The sequence below is a fragment of the Macrotis lagotis genome, chromosome 3 (genome assembly GCF_037893015.1).
Source record: "Macrotis lagotis isolate mMagLag1 chromosome 3, bilby.v1.9.chrom.fasta, whole genome shotgun sequence".
NCBI classification, from domain to species: Eukaryota; Metazoa; Chordata; class Mammalia; order Peramelemorphia; family Peramelidae; genus Macrotis; species Macrotis lagotis.
In genome coordinates this window covers 276,515,777-276,533,028 of record NC_133660.1, presented here as the reverse complement: position 1 = coordinate 276,533,028, position 17,252 = coordinate 276,515,777, and the positions used below count along the sequence as shown (strand labels likewise).

The window sequence follows — 17,252 nt, the reverse complement described above, 5'->3', positions numbered from 1 at the left end:
TTGTGACATCACTCTTTCTTGGGTCCCCGCCTGCCCTTCTGATGGGGGTTCCTTAGGCTGCTTTGCTGACTTCTCTCCCATGGTCTGACTGCTCCTGAGTTTGCTTCTCTTCTCTCCATATCCTCTCTGTGAACTCTTAGCTTCCATGAGTTCCTTCCTCATCTCTTCGCAGATGACCCCCAGATCTATCTGTCCAGCCACAGCTTCTCTCCTGAGCTCCAGTCCCATTTCTCCAACTGCCTATGGACACTTCAAACTCAGCACATCCAAAACTGGACTCAGCTTCTTTCTCCCAAAGTCCTCCTCCTCCTCCCTTCCTAACATTCCTTTGTCAAGGCCATCCCCCTGCTCCTCCCAGTGATCCAGCCCGGAAACCCCAGTCTCTTCCCTCACTTGTCACAATCTCTCCCACTACCAAATCAGTCCACTGCCAAGTGTTATCTAGTCTCCCTCAGTATTTTAGAGTTGTGACCTCTTGCTCAGATCATGAATTTAAAACTCAAAGGGTTCTAGAGGGCTATCAAGTCCAACCTCAATTTATCATTGAGTCACAAAGAAGCTAAAGATCACAGAGAAGAAACTTGGGCCCAGATCTTCTTCATGGCTTTCCTGATCCATATAATCTCCATATAATCCAGTGTGTGTGTGTGTGTGTGTGTGTGTGTAAAACCTTCCTGGTCCGAGAGAAATGAGCTGTGCTTGGGATTGCCCTCTCCCTTTCCTTCATGCTGCATATTCTTCTCTCCTACCTCAATTATGCAGAATAGGCAATTCCTCCCCCATTTCTTCCATAGAAAACTTCTTTCACTCCCTTTCCTTCTTCCCTTAAAGCAAAGAACCAGAACCATACCACCACCAGACCCATGTTTGTGTGGGATTTCATACCTTCCGGGATGAGAATCTGAAGACACTGGAGTCATCTCCCCAGTTAGGATGCACACCCTTTGTCCTCCCTTTAGAGCTCTCAAATGACCTTATCTCTCTAGGTTTCTAGGTTTCTGTGTTTGCCTTCCCCTCCTCTGGCCAGACATGCTTGACAATCAGCCAGGCAACCTTGCAGGCTCCACACAGCTGGCAACATACTACTTCACTGCCTGAACCAAATTAAAATACAATTTAGAAATATTAAAATGAATAAAAATACAATCAAGTGAATATTAGGTTTTTAATTAAATCAATTAAAATTTAAATTAAATTCTTCAACAGCCTTCAGGGATCCTTATTATACAGTGACTGGCCTGTGTTTTGTCCCTATTTGAGTTTGACCCCACCAATTAGTCTACTAAAGGTCCATTTCTCCCCCTACCCCAACCCTGAGGATTACGCTCAGTATTGAAGGGTAAAGTGTTCTCAGATTGTTGGCTTTTATTTTTATCTGTTTTCCCTTTGGTGTTTTGTATTCCAGAATTTTTTTTAACAGTGAAGCAGTGGTAGTGGCCTGGTGTGGCCTTGGCCATGACTATGATGCAGGACCTGAACTCTTTCCCCCCACCACTGCAATTTGGGGGGTTTTTCCCTGTCACTTGGAAGTCGATGTTTGTGGGTGTTTGCAGTTTGGGGTTTCTTCTAAGAGGTGATTGTGGATTCTGTTTCCATTTACCTTCTGTTCTCATAGATCTGGGCCTTACCCTTTCTGGTCTCTTGACATATGGAATCTGGATTGTTTTGCTTGGTCATCTTTTTCAGGGAATCCTGTGGGTCTGAAATTCTCTGCCCTCCATGCATTTTGTAGGCCAATTCTTTGTGATACTAGTCACTTGACATTTCCATCTATTCCTTTTTTTTCCAACCTTTTGACTCTAATATTTCCTGTTACCTCGTGGAGTCATCGAGCTCTGATTAGTTCATTTTATTTGTTTGTTTGTTTGTTTATTATTTGTTTGTTTGTTTCATCCACTGCTTGGATGATAAGTTTTCCTCCCTCTCTTCCTTCTCCCCCTCCCCAATCTGGAGTTCTTATTTCAGTTCTAGTTTCATGATACTTTGTTTTCCTTCTTTTCTTCCATCTATGCTTGCAGTCCTGACGACCCAAGCCATTCTTTTTTTATCAGAGTCTCTGCTTTTTGTAGAATTAGTCTCTCCCTCTGTGTCTACCTCTTGGGCTTCACCTAGAAAACTCCTTCATTGTGCTGGGTGTTTTCATTCATTCTTTATTATTACTAGCCTCCAGTCTTGAATTGGAATGTTTGACAGGGCTGAGATAGGATGGGCAGGTCTTGCTTGGTTCTACCCCCTCTGTGGCCTGGATGACTCTGCCTCTGATTGGGGTAACCAATGCTATTTCCCCCACCTTTACCACAAGCCATGACTTCAGTCTCAGTCTCTTCATAGTATCCTGAGGATGTTGGCCTCTTCCATCTTAGTTTCCTTTTCCTTGGTTCCATTCGATGTTATTGCCCTAACAGGCCTCAGTTGGATGTTGAATTATCCCCTGGTCTTGGGGGATCTTGGGAATTCTGTAACCCTGTACAGTGACCAATAGCTGACTGAGACCATCCCCTGCTTTGGTTCCAATAGACCAGGGCCTCCATGATCAGAGTTTTGACTGACTTGGATTTCCCACAAGAGTGCCTGATAACTCTGGGACCATCATTCCCCTTCTTCATCACCGAAAGGGCCATTTCTCAGAGTGTGTGCTGTTCTAGAAGAGGCAGGTGCTGGGTGACCCCTATCCCTCTAAGTGGTTGGGGACTGAAGGAAGGCTTAATTCTGTTTCTTCATCCCTGACTTATCTGAGAGTCCTTTTTTTTCATATTTTAAAGATTTTATTTTGAGTTTTACAACTTTCCCCCTAATCTTACTTCCCTCCCCCCACCCTCGCAGAAGGCAATTTGCCTGTCTTTACATTGATCTAAATTGAATGTGATGAGAGAGAAATCATATCCTTAAGGATGAAACATAAAGTATAACAGATAGCAAGATCAGACAATAAGATATCAGGGTTTTCCCCCAAATTAAAGCCCCCAATTGTCCCTGATTGTTGCATTGATGGAATGAGCGAATCCATCAAGGTTGATCATCACCCCCATGTTGCTGTTAGGGTGTACAGTGTTTTTCTGGTTCTACTCATCTCACTCAGTATCAGTTCATGCAAATCCCTCCAGGCTTCTCTGAGTTCCCCTCCCTCCTGGTTTCTAATAGAACAATAGTGTTCCATGACATACATGTACCACAGTTTGCTAAGCTATTCCCCAATTGAAGGACATTGACTTGATTTCCAATTCTTTGCCACCACAAACAGGGCTGCTATGAGTATTTTTGTACAAGTGATGTTTTTACCCTTTTTCATCATCTCTTCAGAGTATAGACCCAGTAGTGGTATTGCTGGATCAAAGGGGATGCACATTTTTGTTGCCCTTTGGGCATCATTCCAAATTGCTCTCCTGAAAGGTTGGAGTTCACAGCTCCACCAACAGTGTAATAGTGTCCCAGATTTCCCACATCCCTTCCAACATTGATCATTGTCCTTTCTGGTCATATTGGCCAGTCTGAGAGGTGGGTGGTGGTACCTCAGAGAAGCTTTAATGTGCATTTCTCTGAGAGTCCTTTTCAGAGATATTGGGGGAGAGGGAGGGCTGGACATTGTGCACATTTTGTGTCTTCCTCTAACTCAGAAGACCCAGGCCTCTTTCTGACTATCCCCTAAAATCTGTTAGAGTCTGAACTTGAACTTTTGGGCCCACCCATCAGGGGATGCATTCCATGGTTTGGCCATCAGATGGCAATCTAGCTACTCGCACTGCTCAGCTCAGCGGATTGTCCCCACTATTCTAGAAGCCTAGTCTAGACTTGGAGTCAGGATAGATCTTAGCTCCAATCCAGCCTCAGCCATATCCGTTGCCTGCCCCTGGGCAAGTCACTTCATTTTGTTTGCTTCAGTTCTCTCAGCTGTAAAATGAAGAAAATTGCACCTCTCAGAGTTGTAGAGAGGAGTAATGGAATTCTTTGTAAAGTGCTAACGCACTAGATTACTGCTAATGAAGATGATGATGATGATGATAAAGCTAAATCTCTCAAGTAAAATAGCCCTTCTCATCCATGGCTAGCTTCAACCCCTTAATCAGAATTCTCCCAAGTTCATGAGATTCTCCAGTTTGCTTTTTGGTTTGTATTTTTTTTCAAAGCAGTGGGGTTAAGTGACTTGTCCAAGGTCACACAGCTAGCTATTAAGTATCAAGTGCCTGAGGCTGGAGGATTCCAGGGTCAGTGCTCTGTCCACTGAGCTACCTAGCTCCCCCTTCAATTTACCTTTTTTTTTTAAAGTTTTTGCAAGGCAAATGGGGTTAAGCAGCTTGCCCAAGGTCACACAGCTAGGTAATTATTAAGTATCTGAGACCGGATTTGAACTCAGATACTCCTGACTCCAGGGCCGGTGCTCTATCCACTGCACCACCTAGCCACCCCTCAATTTACTTTTAATGGCCATGTGATTTCTTTTTCATCACATTCAACTTTGATCAATGCATACCGTAGAAACAATGTAAAGAGTAGGGCTGCCTTCTGTGGAGGAGGGGGCAGCAAGATCTGGGAAAAGGTTGTGGAATTCTAAATAAATAAATTATTTAAAAAGAAAAGAGGGGGTGGCTAGTGGATAAAGCACTGGCCCTGGAGTCAGGAGGACCTGGGTTCAAATCCGGCCTCAGACACTTAATAATTACCTAGGGGTGTGGCCTTGGGCAAGCCGCTTAACCCCATTTGCCTTGCAAAAAGAAAGAAAGAAAGAAAGAAAGAAAGAAAGAAAGAAAGAAAGAAAGAAAGCCAGGCTATGCTCAATTTCCCCAACTTGTGGCTGGGCCACTGGTCTTAACAGGGCCTCAGCTCCCACCTGTCTACTATTTCCATAATACCCACAATGCTTTTGGATGTCTTTGGGAACCTGCCTTCAGAGGCCTGAAGCTCCAACACTTATAGAAGCCTTCACCATCTGAAGCCACTTAGAAACATTAGTGACTCTGGCTTTCAATGATGACTGTCTTCCCACAGAGGTCAGGAAAGGACTGTCGGCACCGAAAAGCCAGTGATCAACCCTCCAACCACAGCCAGAACACAGAAAGCAGCTGCTCTACCCCAGAGTCTGTGCAGGACCTGTCTGATGAGGAAGGGGAGGAAGGTAAGGAGACCACCTCCACCCTTCCCCCAACTCCCACCCTCCATTGTCACCCCTATCCCCTATGCCCCTACTCCCCCCACCCCCAAACTTGGGCCAGCTTCCTTCAGATCCTTGCTAACTCACTTCTTCTGACCTCACTTTTTGTACATGGCTATTTCTCATTAGACTTTGAGCTCCCTGAAGGCAGGCGCCACTTTTGACTTGCCTTTTTTTTCCTTAGGGCTTAGTCTAGGGTCTGACAAAATAAATACTGTTTGGTTAATTGGTTCTTGTCCTTCTTTGTCAAAGAAGACCAAAGTGACATCACTGTGTTTGAGACAAATTGCAATGTGTCCAATTGGGGCTGATCAGACCAATATGAGCTTGGAATGCTCTACCACAGGTCGGGGTACTCTAAACTTACTGATGCCAAGTTTCCTATGAGCTGCTTTTATTCTGCCTCCCTCATAGAGGGCAGCCCCCTCACTGATAAGGGCAAGCCATGCTGAGCGGTCCTGTGCTAGTGTCTCCCATGCTGTACGATTCACACTCAAGTTCTGCAATGAGACCTTTAGGGGGTCTCTTCCGACCTCCTTGTGAGTGCTTGCCCTGTGGGAGTTATCCATAAAATAGTTTTGCTTGGTTTGTTTTTTTGGCAAGGGAACACCTGGCATCCTAACAACATGTTTGGACCATCGTAGTCACTCTCTCTGTAGCAATGTTGGAATGCTAGGCAGTTTAATCGAGAAAGGACCTCAGGGTCTGGTATCTTCTCCTGCCAGGTGATCTTCAGGGTCTTCCTAAGACAATTTAAATGGAAGTTTCCTGACATGGCACTGGTAGACTGTCCAGGTTTCACAAGCATTTAGCAATAAGGACAGCCCACTGGATCTGTATATCTTCAGTTTGGCAGTCAGCCTAATACTACTTCTCTCCCACACTTTCTTCTGGAGTCTTCCAAATACTAGCTCTGGCAACGTGTTAACCTCAGTGTCAATGTGTAGCTCCCTGGAAAGAACCCTGCCAAGGTAAGTGAACTTGTCCACAGGCCTTACAACTTCTCCATTTGCTAGTTCCACATATGGATGGTGTCGTGCTGGCTGATAGAGCACTTGGGTTTTCTTGGTGTTCATAGTAAAACCAAAATTAGCAGAAGCAGCAGAGAATCGATCCCTACTTTGTTGCATCTCCGCTTCAGAGGCTGCATTGAGGGCACAATCATCTGCAAACAGAAGATCCTGTACCAACACTCCCTCTACTTTGGCCTTGGCTTGTAGCCTTCTCCAGTTGAAGAACCTGTCATCATTGTGGTAGCTGAAGATGCTTGATACCATGGCTGAAAACATCATACTAAAAAGCCTGGAGAGCAAGGATACATCTTTGTTTGACCCCATTGGTGACCAGGAACATGACCCACTATCCAGAACCCAGGCAAGTACACTGCTATGAGATGACATACAATACTGATTAACTCCAGGCAACCCAATTTTCATATAATTTTCCATAAACCCTCATAACTGACAGGATCAAAGACCTTGGTCAGATCTGCAAACATTGTGTACAGACCTCTGTTCTGTTCCTGGTATTTTTCCTGGAGTGGCTGGGCAGCAAACACCACACTGCCTGCTCTTAGACCCTTTCTAAAGCCATACTGACTCACAGGGAGGTGACCATCTTCCAGGTGAAGGATCTGCCAATTAAGAAAGGACTCTGGCAAGAATCTTTCCAGCAATGAATAAAAGAGAAATCTCCCTCTGTCACAGAACAGACTATCCCCTTTACCTTTAGAGAGATGGACAATTCTTTGAATTCCTGGAGGATAACCACCTCTTGTCATATAACCTGAAACATTTCAGTCAGTTTTTGGATGGACCCCCTCCCCCACCTTGAAGATCTCAACTAGAATAGAATCAGCCCCAGGTGCTTTGTCACTTCACAGAATGAATGGCATTCACACCTCTTCTTCAGTTGGAACTACAGTCAGGGAAAGATTGACTTCAACTTGAGGTAAATGGTCACTGGCTTCTGCACTGATGAATGATGGTCTGTTAAGATGGTCTGTTCAGCCCATCTCTCTAGGATCATGTCCCCATTTAATCAATGTGGATCCATCAGCACTGAGTAGCTGAGATGCACCATTTATCTTTGGCCCACAAACAGCCTCCAAGGCATCATAACAGCACTTGGATTATTACTATCTACATAAAACTAAATCTCAGCTTCTTTCTTACTAAGCCAAAAGTCCTGTATCTCTCTATGCTTCCCTTGGGCTTTACTTTTTTTAAAAAATTTATTTAAGGGAATGGGGTTAAGTGGCTTGCCCAAGGTCACACAGCTAGGCAATTATCAAGTGTCTGAGGTCAAATTTGAACTCGGGTCCTCCTGACTCCAGGGCAGGTGCTCTATCCACTGTGCCACCTAGCTGCTCCTGGGCTTTGCTTTTTTTTTTTTTTGCAAGGCAATGGGGTTAAGTGGCTTGACCAAAGCCACACAGCTAGGTAATTATTAAGTGTCTGAGGCCGGATTTGAACTCAGGTACTCCTGACTCCAAGGCCAGTGCTCTATCCACTGCGCCACCTAGCTGCTCCTGGGCTTTGCTTTTAATGGAACTAAATGCCACCTTCACAGAAATGGATGAACTATCCTGCTGGTATCCATTAACCCTGTGGAGTTGTCATTTTTCTTTTAGTCTTGGTGTTTGTGAGTTTTCTGGCCCAGAGAAGTAAATGCAGTGCTGTACACCAGATCTCTAAAAGCTGCCCCCTCCTTTTCTATTCCACTGTTGCCAACTGCATATTGGCTCAGTTTCCCTCCAAGTTAACAACTGTTCCCTCTCAGAGAGAGATGCTCTAATCTCTTGACATTCTCTTCTACTACTCATTTTGTCTTGGTGTGACAGCTTTGATCAGTTCCACATTTTGCACCCCACATTGCCTTGGTCACTCTCACATCTGTCTCTTCACCTCACAATCACATAATCTATTAGATGCTAATGTTTACTACGAGAGTTCATCTGGAAAGTTTTATTGCATTTAGGTAAATGGGAGACAGTGTTTGTTATGAGGTCTTGAGATGCCCAAGTCTTCAGTGGTAGATAACCATTGATGTTACTGTTTCCAGCTCCATTCTTCCCAAGGACTCCCTGCCATGGCTGTTAATCTGAGTCTACAATAGCATTAAAGTTACCCAGAATTCTAAGTTTGTCCTCTTTTGGTACATTGATGATAAGGGTCTTCCAAGTCTTCAGAAACTTTTCTTTGACTTCATCAGGGTTCATCATGGTAGGAGCATAGCCACTGATGATAGTGGCATGGCATTTTCCTGGAAGTGGCAATCTCATTGTCATGAGCCTGCCATTCCCTCCTTTTGGTAGGCATTCAAACTTGTGGACTAAGTTTTGATTGCAAAACCTTCCCCAGTTTTATGGTGACTTCACTGCGGTCACTCCAGAAAAACATGTATCCAGCTCTGACCTCAGGAATCTGGCCTTCATTTGCCAGCCTTGTTTCACTGAGGCCTGCTATTTGGATGTGATGCCTGTTGAGTTCTCTTGCAATAAGCGCTGTTCTATTAGATCATGTGTTGTCTATGAGTGTGCACACATTCCATGCTCTGAAGGTGAATGGAATCTTCTTTGAAGAAGCTTTGTAGGTTTTTTTGTGTCTCAACCACACTGTGGGATCCCTACTTGCTGAAATAATTAGACCACGGGTGGATAAGCAATTTTTAGGGCACCTTTTCTAGCCCCTTCCTCACATCAGGAGGTGGACAGTGCGATGCTTAAAAGTGCTGCTCAGTCACCCAAGGGGCTGCCGAAGCTCCCTGCTGCTTTCAGTGGAGAAATACCCTATGACCTGGGCCGCCTGTGTGCAGGCGGAGACATCTCCATGGTGCAGTGGATAGAGCACTGGCCTTGGATTCAGGACGATCTGAGTTCAAATGTAACCTCAGACTGTGTGACCTTGGGCAAGTCACTTCACCCCGACTACCTCAACATTCAGGGTTGTCTCCACTGAGACAACTGCATCTCCCAGTGTGTCTGCACTTGCTGCTTCATCACTTATCTGTCGCCTCAGGACTTTGAGATAGGAATGGTAAAGTGGTATAGTATCAAAAGATGTCTTCTGATTCAAGCATAAATTGGATTTAAGTGAGGCAAGAGTTGCTTGAAGTTGTCAGCCTCACTCTCTCTTCCAATGCCATCATGATCCACTGGCAAGGCAGTCAAGACAACTGGTGATGGCTCCAGATGCTGTGGATGATCCTGGTGTCTTCGATGTCTGTCTAAGCTCTAAGATCTCCACAGCATGTTTCAGCTGTCTTCATGGTGTTGGCAGGAAGTGGTCCCATCTGCCCATTTCACTCATGAAAGACTTCACATATTTGGGGCTGACACTCCCATCAGCTCACCAAGGAGTTTGAAATTCCCTGTTACCCTCAAAGGTTTAGCCGGCTGCCAGCCAAAACAGTCTACTGGGGTATGGCCACTGTGCAAGCTACAGCTCCTTGGAGCCACAGGTAAGAGCTAGGTGATTCAGAAAGCAGCCCTGAAAAGGTTTTGACAGACCTCACACCAGAGAGCTCACTCTTCTCCTGAAGTTCAAAGTTCAAATACACTTAGCCATTCTGAGATCTTGAGAACCTAATTACCGCAGATTTCTCACAATAAATGAGTCAGTATATATATAAAAGACCTGGCTGCCATATAAATGTTAGCTAGCATTATTTGTATTATTCATAATAACTCAAGCTAGGAGGGACTTAGGGACAAGTTAGGCCAATGTATACCTCAAAAGGAGTCCTCTCCTGAGCAACAATTAATCAGTAAGCATTTATTAAGGGCCTCTGGTATGCCAAACACTGTGCTTCAGTCCTGTCTGCCTTCAAGTTTACATTCCAAAGGGAGGGACAGCATGCAGTTCACTTAGGATGTACAGAGTAGAAAGAGGATAGCCTGGGGAGAGCACTGGGAGATCCAGGAAAGGCCTAAATGCCAAAGGTGGCCTTAGAGAGAAGTCTTGAAGTCAGAGAATCACTGAAATGAGGAATTCATCCCACCAGGAATTCTAAGTCATCAACATGAAGAAGGGGAGCATGCATGCATCATGCATGAAGAATGGCAAATGACCATGCAGCTTCTGCCTGAAGACTTCAGAGGAAAGAGAATCCATGAGTCCAGTCAACAATCATTTATTTCAAAGACTACGTCCTTGAGGACCTCTCTATCTACTGGGAGACAATGAGCAAACACAGGCCTCCTGGGTAAACTGGAGGCTAGCTCAGAGGAAAGGCTCAGGATAGAAGACAGGGTTTGAGCTAAGACTTCAAGCCTGGAGGTAAAATTGAGGAGGAAGGGAACTTCCTGCCTAGGTAGAAGGAGCACTGGATGTGGGGCAGCTCCATGGTGCAGTGGATAGAGCACTGGCCTTGGATTCAGGAGGATCTGAGTTCAAATGTAACCTCAGACTGTGTGACCTTGGGCAAGTTACTTCACCCAGACTGTCTCACATTCAGCGTTGTCTCCAGTCAACTGGATTTCTATCTGGCTCTGGAAGAGAAAATGAGGCTGGGAACTTTGCTCAGCCGCCCTCACTCAACTCCAGTGCACATGCTTGCCATGGCATCACCTCCCTGATGTCAGGTTCTTGAGGATGAAGGACAGACATTCTCTATTTCTGCTGGATGCAGATCAGCACCCAGGCTCTGGAGAGCTCCTGAGGGGAAGCTGGTAGCTCCTGTGCCACCAGCTGGCTCTATAAGGAGGTCCCTTTTTCTGCTAATCAGAATATTGCTAGCCTGTTATCATAGAGGGAAATCTTGTCCAGACTCATGGAATCCAGTGGCTTTGAATCAGAGAATCATTGACCTGGGATCATAGGAAGCTCCTCAGCCCAGGCTGAGGGCTAGAGAGCTCTGTCCCACTGTAGCCCCCCAGAGCCAGCCCAAGGCAGCTGTCAGGGTCTGCCCAGTGTTCTCTTCTCTCCGCTAAGCCCCTGGCATTCCCTTGGCCTGGGATGCCAAGCCCTGCCTGTCCTGGCTGCCCTTAACTGGCCTGCTTGCTAAACACAACTCTGAATCTCTGCCCCTGGCCTTTACAGGGACAAAAGCCTGCCAGCTTCCTGCTCACTTCCCTCAGGTGCACAGCCCATCTGACTTGGAGATTCTGGGGCATCTGCTTGGCCCTGGGGGGGTCTGTCTGCCAGAAAGCTGCCAAGGTAGAGATGCACTCCGTGTGAGGAGGCTGTCCCTCAGTGGAATGGGCTCCCCCTCACCAGGGGTCTTCAAGGCAGAGCCGAAGGTCACTTTCTGGGATGCCCTAGAGAGCTTCTAGCTTCCCCAGCACTGAGATTCTGGGCCCTTCACCTCCCCTCTCCTCCTCTTCCCTTTCCCCTTCCCCATTCTCCTCCGCTTCCTGCCTTGATTGAATGGGGAGGGGAGCTCCGCCAATCCACTCTCTTTGGAAGCCTTAACCGGGAGAAATAACCCTTCTTGCTCTGTGGTCCCAGACTGTGAAAGTTCCTGCATCCACTGTGGGAAGGAGAGTCAGCATCTGAGAGAGATTCACACTGCGGTGCTGTCCCTGCAGAAGGCCCAGCAGGACATCCACAGGTGAGTGGCCACACACAGCAGTGGAGGTCTCTGTGCCCACCCAAACATACTCCACTTGACTGAGCCTTTCCCTCCACGGATAATAAGCCAAGCCTGGCGACGTCGGCTCACAGGTGTAAATGCTCACCTGAAAATCTCACAATGGAGCCAGTTACTCCAAATGCAGGCCGGGGTCAGCTAGGCCAGCCGGGGGAGAGGAAGGGTGCCGCCTGTGGAGCCACGACCTTCCTCAGGCTGACTGCCCTAGGGGGAGAGGATGAGCCTGGGGCCGGGGAGGGCCCTGTCCCCGTCCCCCAGGGAGCCTTGGGTCTGGGCTCCTTGGTCCCTTAGGCAGGGGATGGGAAGGGGGGCCCCGGGGTGCGGGGCCCGCTCACGCCGCCCCTCTGCCTCGCAGGAACCTCAGGGCCCTCAGCACCAGGCCCCTGCCCAGGAGGGGCCCCGGAGGCTTCCTGCGCAGCTCCCGCTGCTGGTTCCTGCTCTGCGTGTTCCTCACCTGCCAGCTCTTCATCAACTACGTCTGGAAGTAGAGGCGCTCCGGGGGCGCCCCCACCCCCGTGGGGGCCCGGGGCCCGAACCGCTGAAGCCAAATGTAGCTTACTGTGCACTTTGTGGCCGGCCCGGCCCGGGGCCGCTCGGGGCGGCCCCCAGGGACCCCCGGCCACCCCGGCCCCGCGCCCCGCGCCCGGGCCTCCCGGGGCCCCCGGCCGGGGGGGGTGTCCCTGCGCAGCTGGGCCGCGGGGTCCGGCCCTGCCCTCCAGGAAGCCTTCTGCGGACTCTGTGCGGCCCCGGGGCCCCGGCCTGCCCCCCGCCCCGGAGGCTCCTTTCCGCTCGGTCAGTGAAATAAAGCGCCCTCCGCCTTCAGCCTTCGGTGTACACTTTATTGGGGGCGGCCCCGCGGGGCTGGGGGGGCCTCAGGGCCGCGCGCCCCTCTTCTTCGTCCTTTTGAACCCCCGCGTGGCGCCGGGGCCGAAGCAGATGGAGGAGGGGACGCGGCGGCCCGCGGGGGGCGGGGCCGGGGCCGGGGGCGGGGCCTCGGCCGGGCAGATCTCCATGGCCTCGCCCGCGCAGGCGCAGGCCTCCCCGGCGCAGGCCTCCCCGGCGCAGGCGCAGGCCTCCGGGGCCTCGCCCGCGCAGGCGCAGCCCGCCGCCGCCGCCGCCGCCGCCGCCGCCGCGGGCCGGGCCTTCCGGGGCTGGTCGAAGCGGAAGTCGGGCGGGTAGCGGTGCGCGCGCACCAGGTGCTCCTTGCGCTCGCGGCTGCTGCCGAAGGTGTCCGCGCAGCCCTCCACCAGGCACTGCAGCATGCGCCGCCTCTCGGCCAGCAGCTGGAACAGCGAGTCGTGCCACTCGAGCACGTGCACGTCCAGCAGGCGCGCCGAGGGGAAGGCGCGGCGGCACACGGAGCAGACGTGCGTGTGCAGCGTGCGGTAGTGGTGCTCGAAGGCGTCCAGGCCCGAGAACTCCTGGCGGCAGCCCGCCACGTGGCAGCCGAACGCGGCCACGCGGGGGCGCTCGGGCGGCCGGGACACCTGCGTGACCGCGTCCTGCAGGTAGGCGTGGCGCTGCACGTCCCCGTCCTGCGGAGGGAGGCGGGCTCAGGGGCGGGGCTCCCGCCGGCCCCGCCCCGCCGCCGGCCCCGCCCCCTGCCGGTGGCCCCGCCCCGCCCGCAGGTCCCGCCTCCATCCACAGGCCCCGCCCCGCCCGCAGGCCCCGCCCCCGCCCGCCCCGCCCGCCCCCCGCGTGACCTCGAACAACGGGTGTCCCCGGGGCAGGCGCCGCGCGCACGGCGAGAAGCGGAAGGGGGCGGCCCCGGCGGCCGGGGGGCGGCGGACGGGCAGCGGGGGCGCCGCGGCGGGGGCCGGGCCCAGGCGGCCCCGCAGCCCCGGCGGCAGCTGCATCCTTCGCCGGAGGAGCCGGGGGGCGGGCGCTTCCCGCCCGGGAACTGCTTCCGGGCCGTGACCCGCGGCCGAGGCTCCGCCCCTTCCGCCCCCGCGCGCCCCCGCCCAGGCCGCTTCCGCCCTCGCCACGTGACGGGGCAAGCCCTGCGGATCCTGGCGGGAAATAAAACATTTCTTAAAAAGCGCCGGGGCCCGGAGGGGGCGGGGGTCCGGAGGGGGCGGGGAGGCCCGGGGCGGGCGGGGGGTCCGGAGGGGGCGGGGAGGCCCGGGGCGGGCGGGGGGCCTGGAGGGGGAGGGGGCCCGGGGCCTGGGGCCTGGCCGGCCGGGGGGCCCCGGGTCGCAGCCGTAAAGCAGCCGGAGGAGCCCATGGGCCCGGGGGACCCTCGCCCACGAGGGCCCGTGAGGGGCCCGCGTGACGAAGGCCGGGCCGGCCTGGCCGTCCGAGCCGGGCCCCAAGCGCCTGGAGAGAGCCCCCGGGTGAGAGAGGAGGCCGGGGGGTGCCGGCGGGACAAGCCCGTGACCTAGATGGGGGGCTGCGCCCAGCCACCGGCCCCCCTTCTCCAGGACCCCCGGAGCCTGGCCGGGGTGCGACGCAGTCAGGGTTAGGTGACTTGCCCAAGGCCACACAGCTAGGAAGCGGCGAGTGCCCGAGGCCGCATTTGTCATAAAACTGACACACACTTTGGGCAGCCAAACTGACCTTTCCCATGATATTAACACACGCCCACAGCAGTGACGGTACCAAGGGCCCTCGGTCGCAAACATTGCGTACAGACCCCCGTCCTGCTCTTGCCCCAGCGTGGTCAGGCAGCAGACACCATAGTGACTGCTCGGCCCTTTCCGAGGTCATACTAGCGACCGTTTTCCAGGTGAAGGACCAGCCTTCTGAGCAGGAATCTTACCAGCAGTGACTAAGAGAGAAACACCCTGTGATTGCACAAGGCAGACCCTTCCCTGAATTCCCAGGGGATAACCTCCCCTTGTCATATATAACCTGGAACCTCTCCAGCAACTTTTTTTTAAAGGTTTTTACAAGGCAATGCGGCCACACAGGTAGGTCATGATCCAGGGCCTGTGCTCTATCCACTGCACCACCTAGCCACCCCTTTCAGGCAACACCTGGTGCTTTGACACTTGAAAGGGTGAATGACATTCAAAGTCTTCGTTAGAACTTCAACTCAGGGCAGATGGACAGGCACAGGTCCTGTTGAGAACACTATTGAAGTGAGCCGAGCCAGCTCTAGGACCATGTCCCCATCTCCAGTCAATGTAGATCCATCAGCACTGAGTAGCTCATGGTCTTTGGCCCCTAAGCAGCCTCCAGAGCATCATAACAGCTCTTTGGATGGTTAGTGTCCACAGTGGGATCGGTGAATGGGGGGAGGGGGAACTATTAAGGGGCATTTGCTGCCTGAATTTGGATTCAGAACACATTTGCTTTTCTGGACTTCAGGATGTCTACAGTAACTTCCGGCCAGCCTTCCTAACCAGCACCTGGGCTTACAAAGAATCTTGAAGGAATCTGCCTCCTGGGGTAGAGACCTATGGGATAGAGAATAGGATAAATGGAAGACTTGGAAGGAGTCTCCTTCTAGAATTAGCTTTCAGGCCTTGCTTATAACTGATTTACTAATACAGATCCTTGCAAAAAAAATAACCAGCAGCCCTCCTAAGTCTCCTCTTAGAGTTCCAGCTGCATCTTCCATCCAGGGTTCCCTTTTGGGCAAGGGCAAGTCCAGTCAATCCTCACCCAGGAACTTTGGACTGTTGGAGTCAGGAAAGACTGGTTCATTCATAGCCAAGCACGCCACTAGGTTCCCAAGTGGCTTGCAATTTGAATGGCACTCCGTTAAATTAGTGGTAGTTCCTTAATTCGTAAGCTACTGGTGAAGTTGTTTCTGGTGCTTTTGTTCCTTGGTGGCTGTTGGAACCCACATGAACCTACAAGTGTTTCAGTTCTTAGTGCTTATATTTCTGGAAAGCAATTCTCTCCTTTTGTTCTGATTCTTTTAAAGAGTGAATATACAAATGGGTATTAGGATTGTGCATGCTTAGCCTATGACATTGTTTCCTGCCTTGGGGAGGGGGAAGGAAAGGAGAAAAGGAAAATTGTACAAAAATAAATGTTGAAAACCATCTCCAAATGTAATGGGGGGGTGAAATGCTATTAAGATAGAAAAAAGAAAAACACTTCACTCAAAACAATGAGTAGGACTGTACCTGAGTGAAGCCTCCTTGGTGTTCCAAATCCACAAGGGTTGCAAAGTTTCTACATCCCCAAGGTCAGGTGCAGCACTGCTGAATGACCCCATATTTGGAAGGTACAGAATTATCGTGCTGATTGGGTGAAACTGGATCTGAATAATTATACAAACCGGACTTGAAATGCTTTGCAAGGATGAGCTAGAGACTGGAGGAACGATTGCACCAACAGGTAGCACCAGGGAAGGGGACTGCATGGTGACCTAGGGTAAAAGTGGGCTTGGCTCCTCCACACTCCTAGAGCTGTAACTCATGTCATGGAGCTTGTGCCCTCTTCTTGAATAGCAAATAAAATGAACTCCTTTTAGTTCTCTGCTCTGGGTCTTCTGATTATTCTGTTTAAGGAGAACCAAGGCTGGAACATACCATTCTGATCCCCAAGTTCAATCACAAAATGGATGCAGTCATACTATCCCACCGAATTTATTCCTATTTATCTTTCTAAGGTGTTAAGCTAATCCTAATTCTCCCTGCCTACCTGGCTTCACCCCCAAGCAGAGCCCAGACATGGATTCAGGGCACATTCAAGGTACTTTGGAAGAATCCCAGCATCAGAGCTGGGAGGGAACTGGGCAGTTACTGAGGCTCATGTACACCTGACAGGCCAGTAGTATCCACTTCAGCCTACGTAGTAGGTCTTCCTCCAGCCTGGGCTCTCCCAACCACCACCCTTCCACCACACCTGCAGCCACTGCCCCAGGATTTCCCTCTGGCATAAACCAAGCCAAGGCCACACAGGCAGGCAGTGTTCCTCCTGAGGCATCCAGGCCAGGTCTCCAAGTTCATTCAGCCAGCCCTCAATTATTATCCACTCTTCACTATCAAGCAGTAGAGTTTGAGTCAAAGATCTGGATTCAAATCCTGGCCCTGGTGTTGTTGCCACCTTGTGCCTCTGACTAATTTACTCTGCCACTTTCGATGTTCTTACCTGTCAGGTGACAAAGGGAAGGTCTCTTCTGGCCCTAAATCTCCAGTCTGGCAAGCCCTCCTCCAGAGTTTAGCAGTGGCTATCTATCCCTGTGTTCAGGGGATCCCCTCTCCTTCCTCAACAGCATATTGCACCCCCTCTCAGCCCCCATCCCAGCCTTCAGTCTCTCCTAGTTCCTGGTCCTTTCTCTGGCTTTCTCTAGACCTAGCCACTTCCCTGTCTCAGCCAATAATTTACACTTCTGCCTCCACATCTCTCATTGGAACCCTTTGCTATCCATCTTCTGACCTCAATGGGCTCAGTTGAAGCCAATCTCTCCAAGGCTGTTTCCCAAGAGGTCTCCTAGTGGACAAATCTAGTGCCCTCTTCTCCATTCTCACCCTCCCAATACTCAGCAGATAACCCTGGGGCTGGCTCTCCTCTCCCAGTTTCCATGACAATACTCTGTCCTGATATGCAATCAGACCAT

General features: G+C 50.9%; 2 protein-coding genes across 7 annotated transcripts in view; one reads left to right on the top strand and one right to left on the bottom strand.

The window, feature by feature from the left end:
• Positions 1–12,559, top strand: part of OSBPL5 (oxysterol binding protein like 5) — a 134,426-nt gene extending 121,867 nt beyond the window's left edge. For all 6 annotated transcript variants that reach the window (XM_074230827.1, XM_074230825.1, XM_074230829.1 and 3 more), the window contains exons 20-22: positions 4,984–5,110; positions 11,596–11,698; positions 12,093–12,559. In XM_074230827.1, the coding sequence (XP_074086928.1) occupies positions 4,984–5,110; positions 11,596–11,698; positions 12,093–12,225 (363 nt within the window). In that variant the 3' untranslated portion in view covers positions 12,226–12,559. The remainder of the gene's footprint in view (positions 1–4,983; positions 5,111–11,595; positions 11,699–12,092) is intronic.
• LOC141518637 (zinc finger protein 511-like) lies at positions 12,441–13,657 on the bottom strand. Its single transcript, XM_074230831.1, has 2 exons — positions 13,441–13,657; positions 12,441–13,272 (listed from the first exon to the last, which is right to left on the bottom strand). Exons 1-2 carry the CDS (start codon positions 13,591–13,593, stop codon positions 12,610–12,612), a joined length of 816 nt encoding a protein of 271 aa, XP_074086932.1. The 5' UTR covers positions 13,594–13,657; the 3' UTR covers positions 12,441–12,609.
• Between the last annotated feature and the right edge of the window lie 3,595 nt (positions 13,658–17,252).

Coding starts and splice junctions, on each gene's coding strand:
- LOC141518637 (XM_074230831.1), bottom strand. CDS start 13,593: ATGCAGCTGCCGCCGGGGCTGCGGGGCCGCCTGGGCCCGGCCCCCGCC. Junction 13,273..13,440: donor GGGGACACCCGTTGTTCGAG/GTCACGCGGGGG, acceptor CTCCCTCCGCAG/GACGGGGACGTGCAGCGCCA.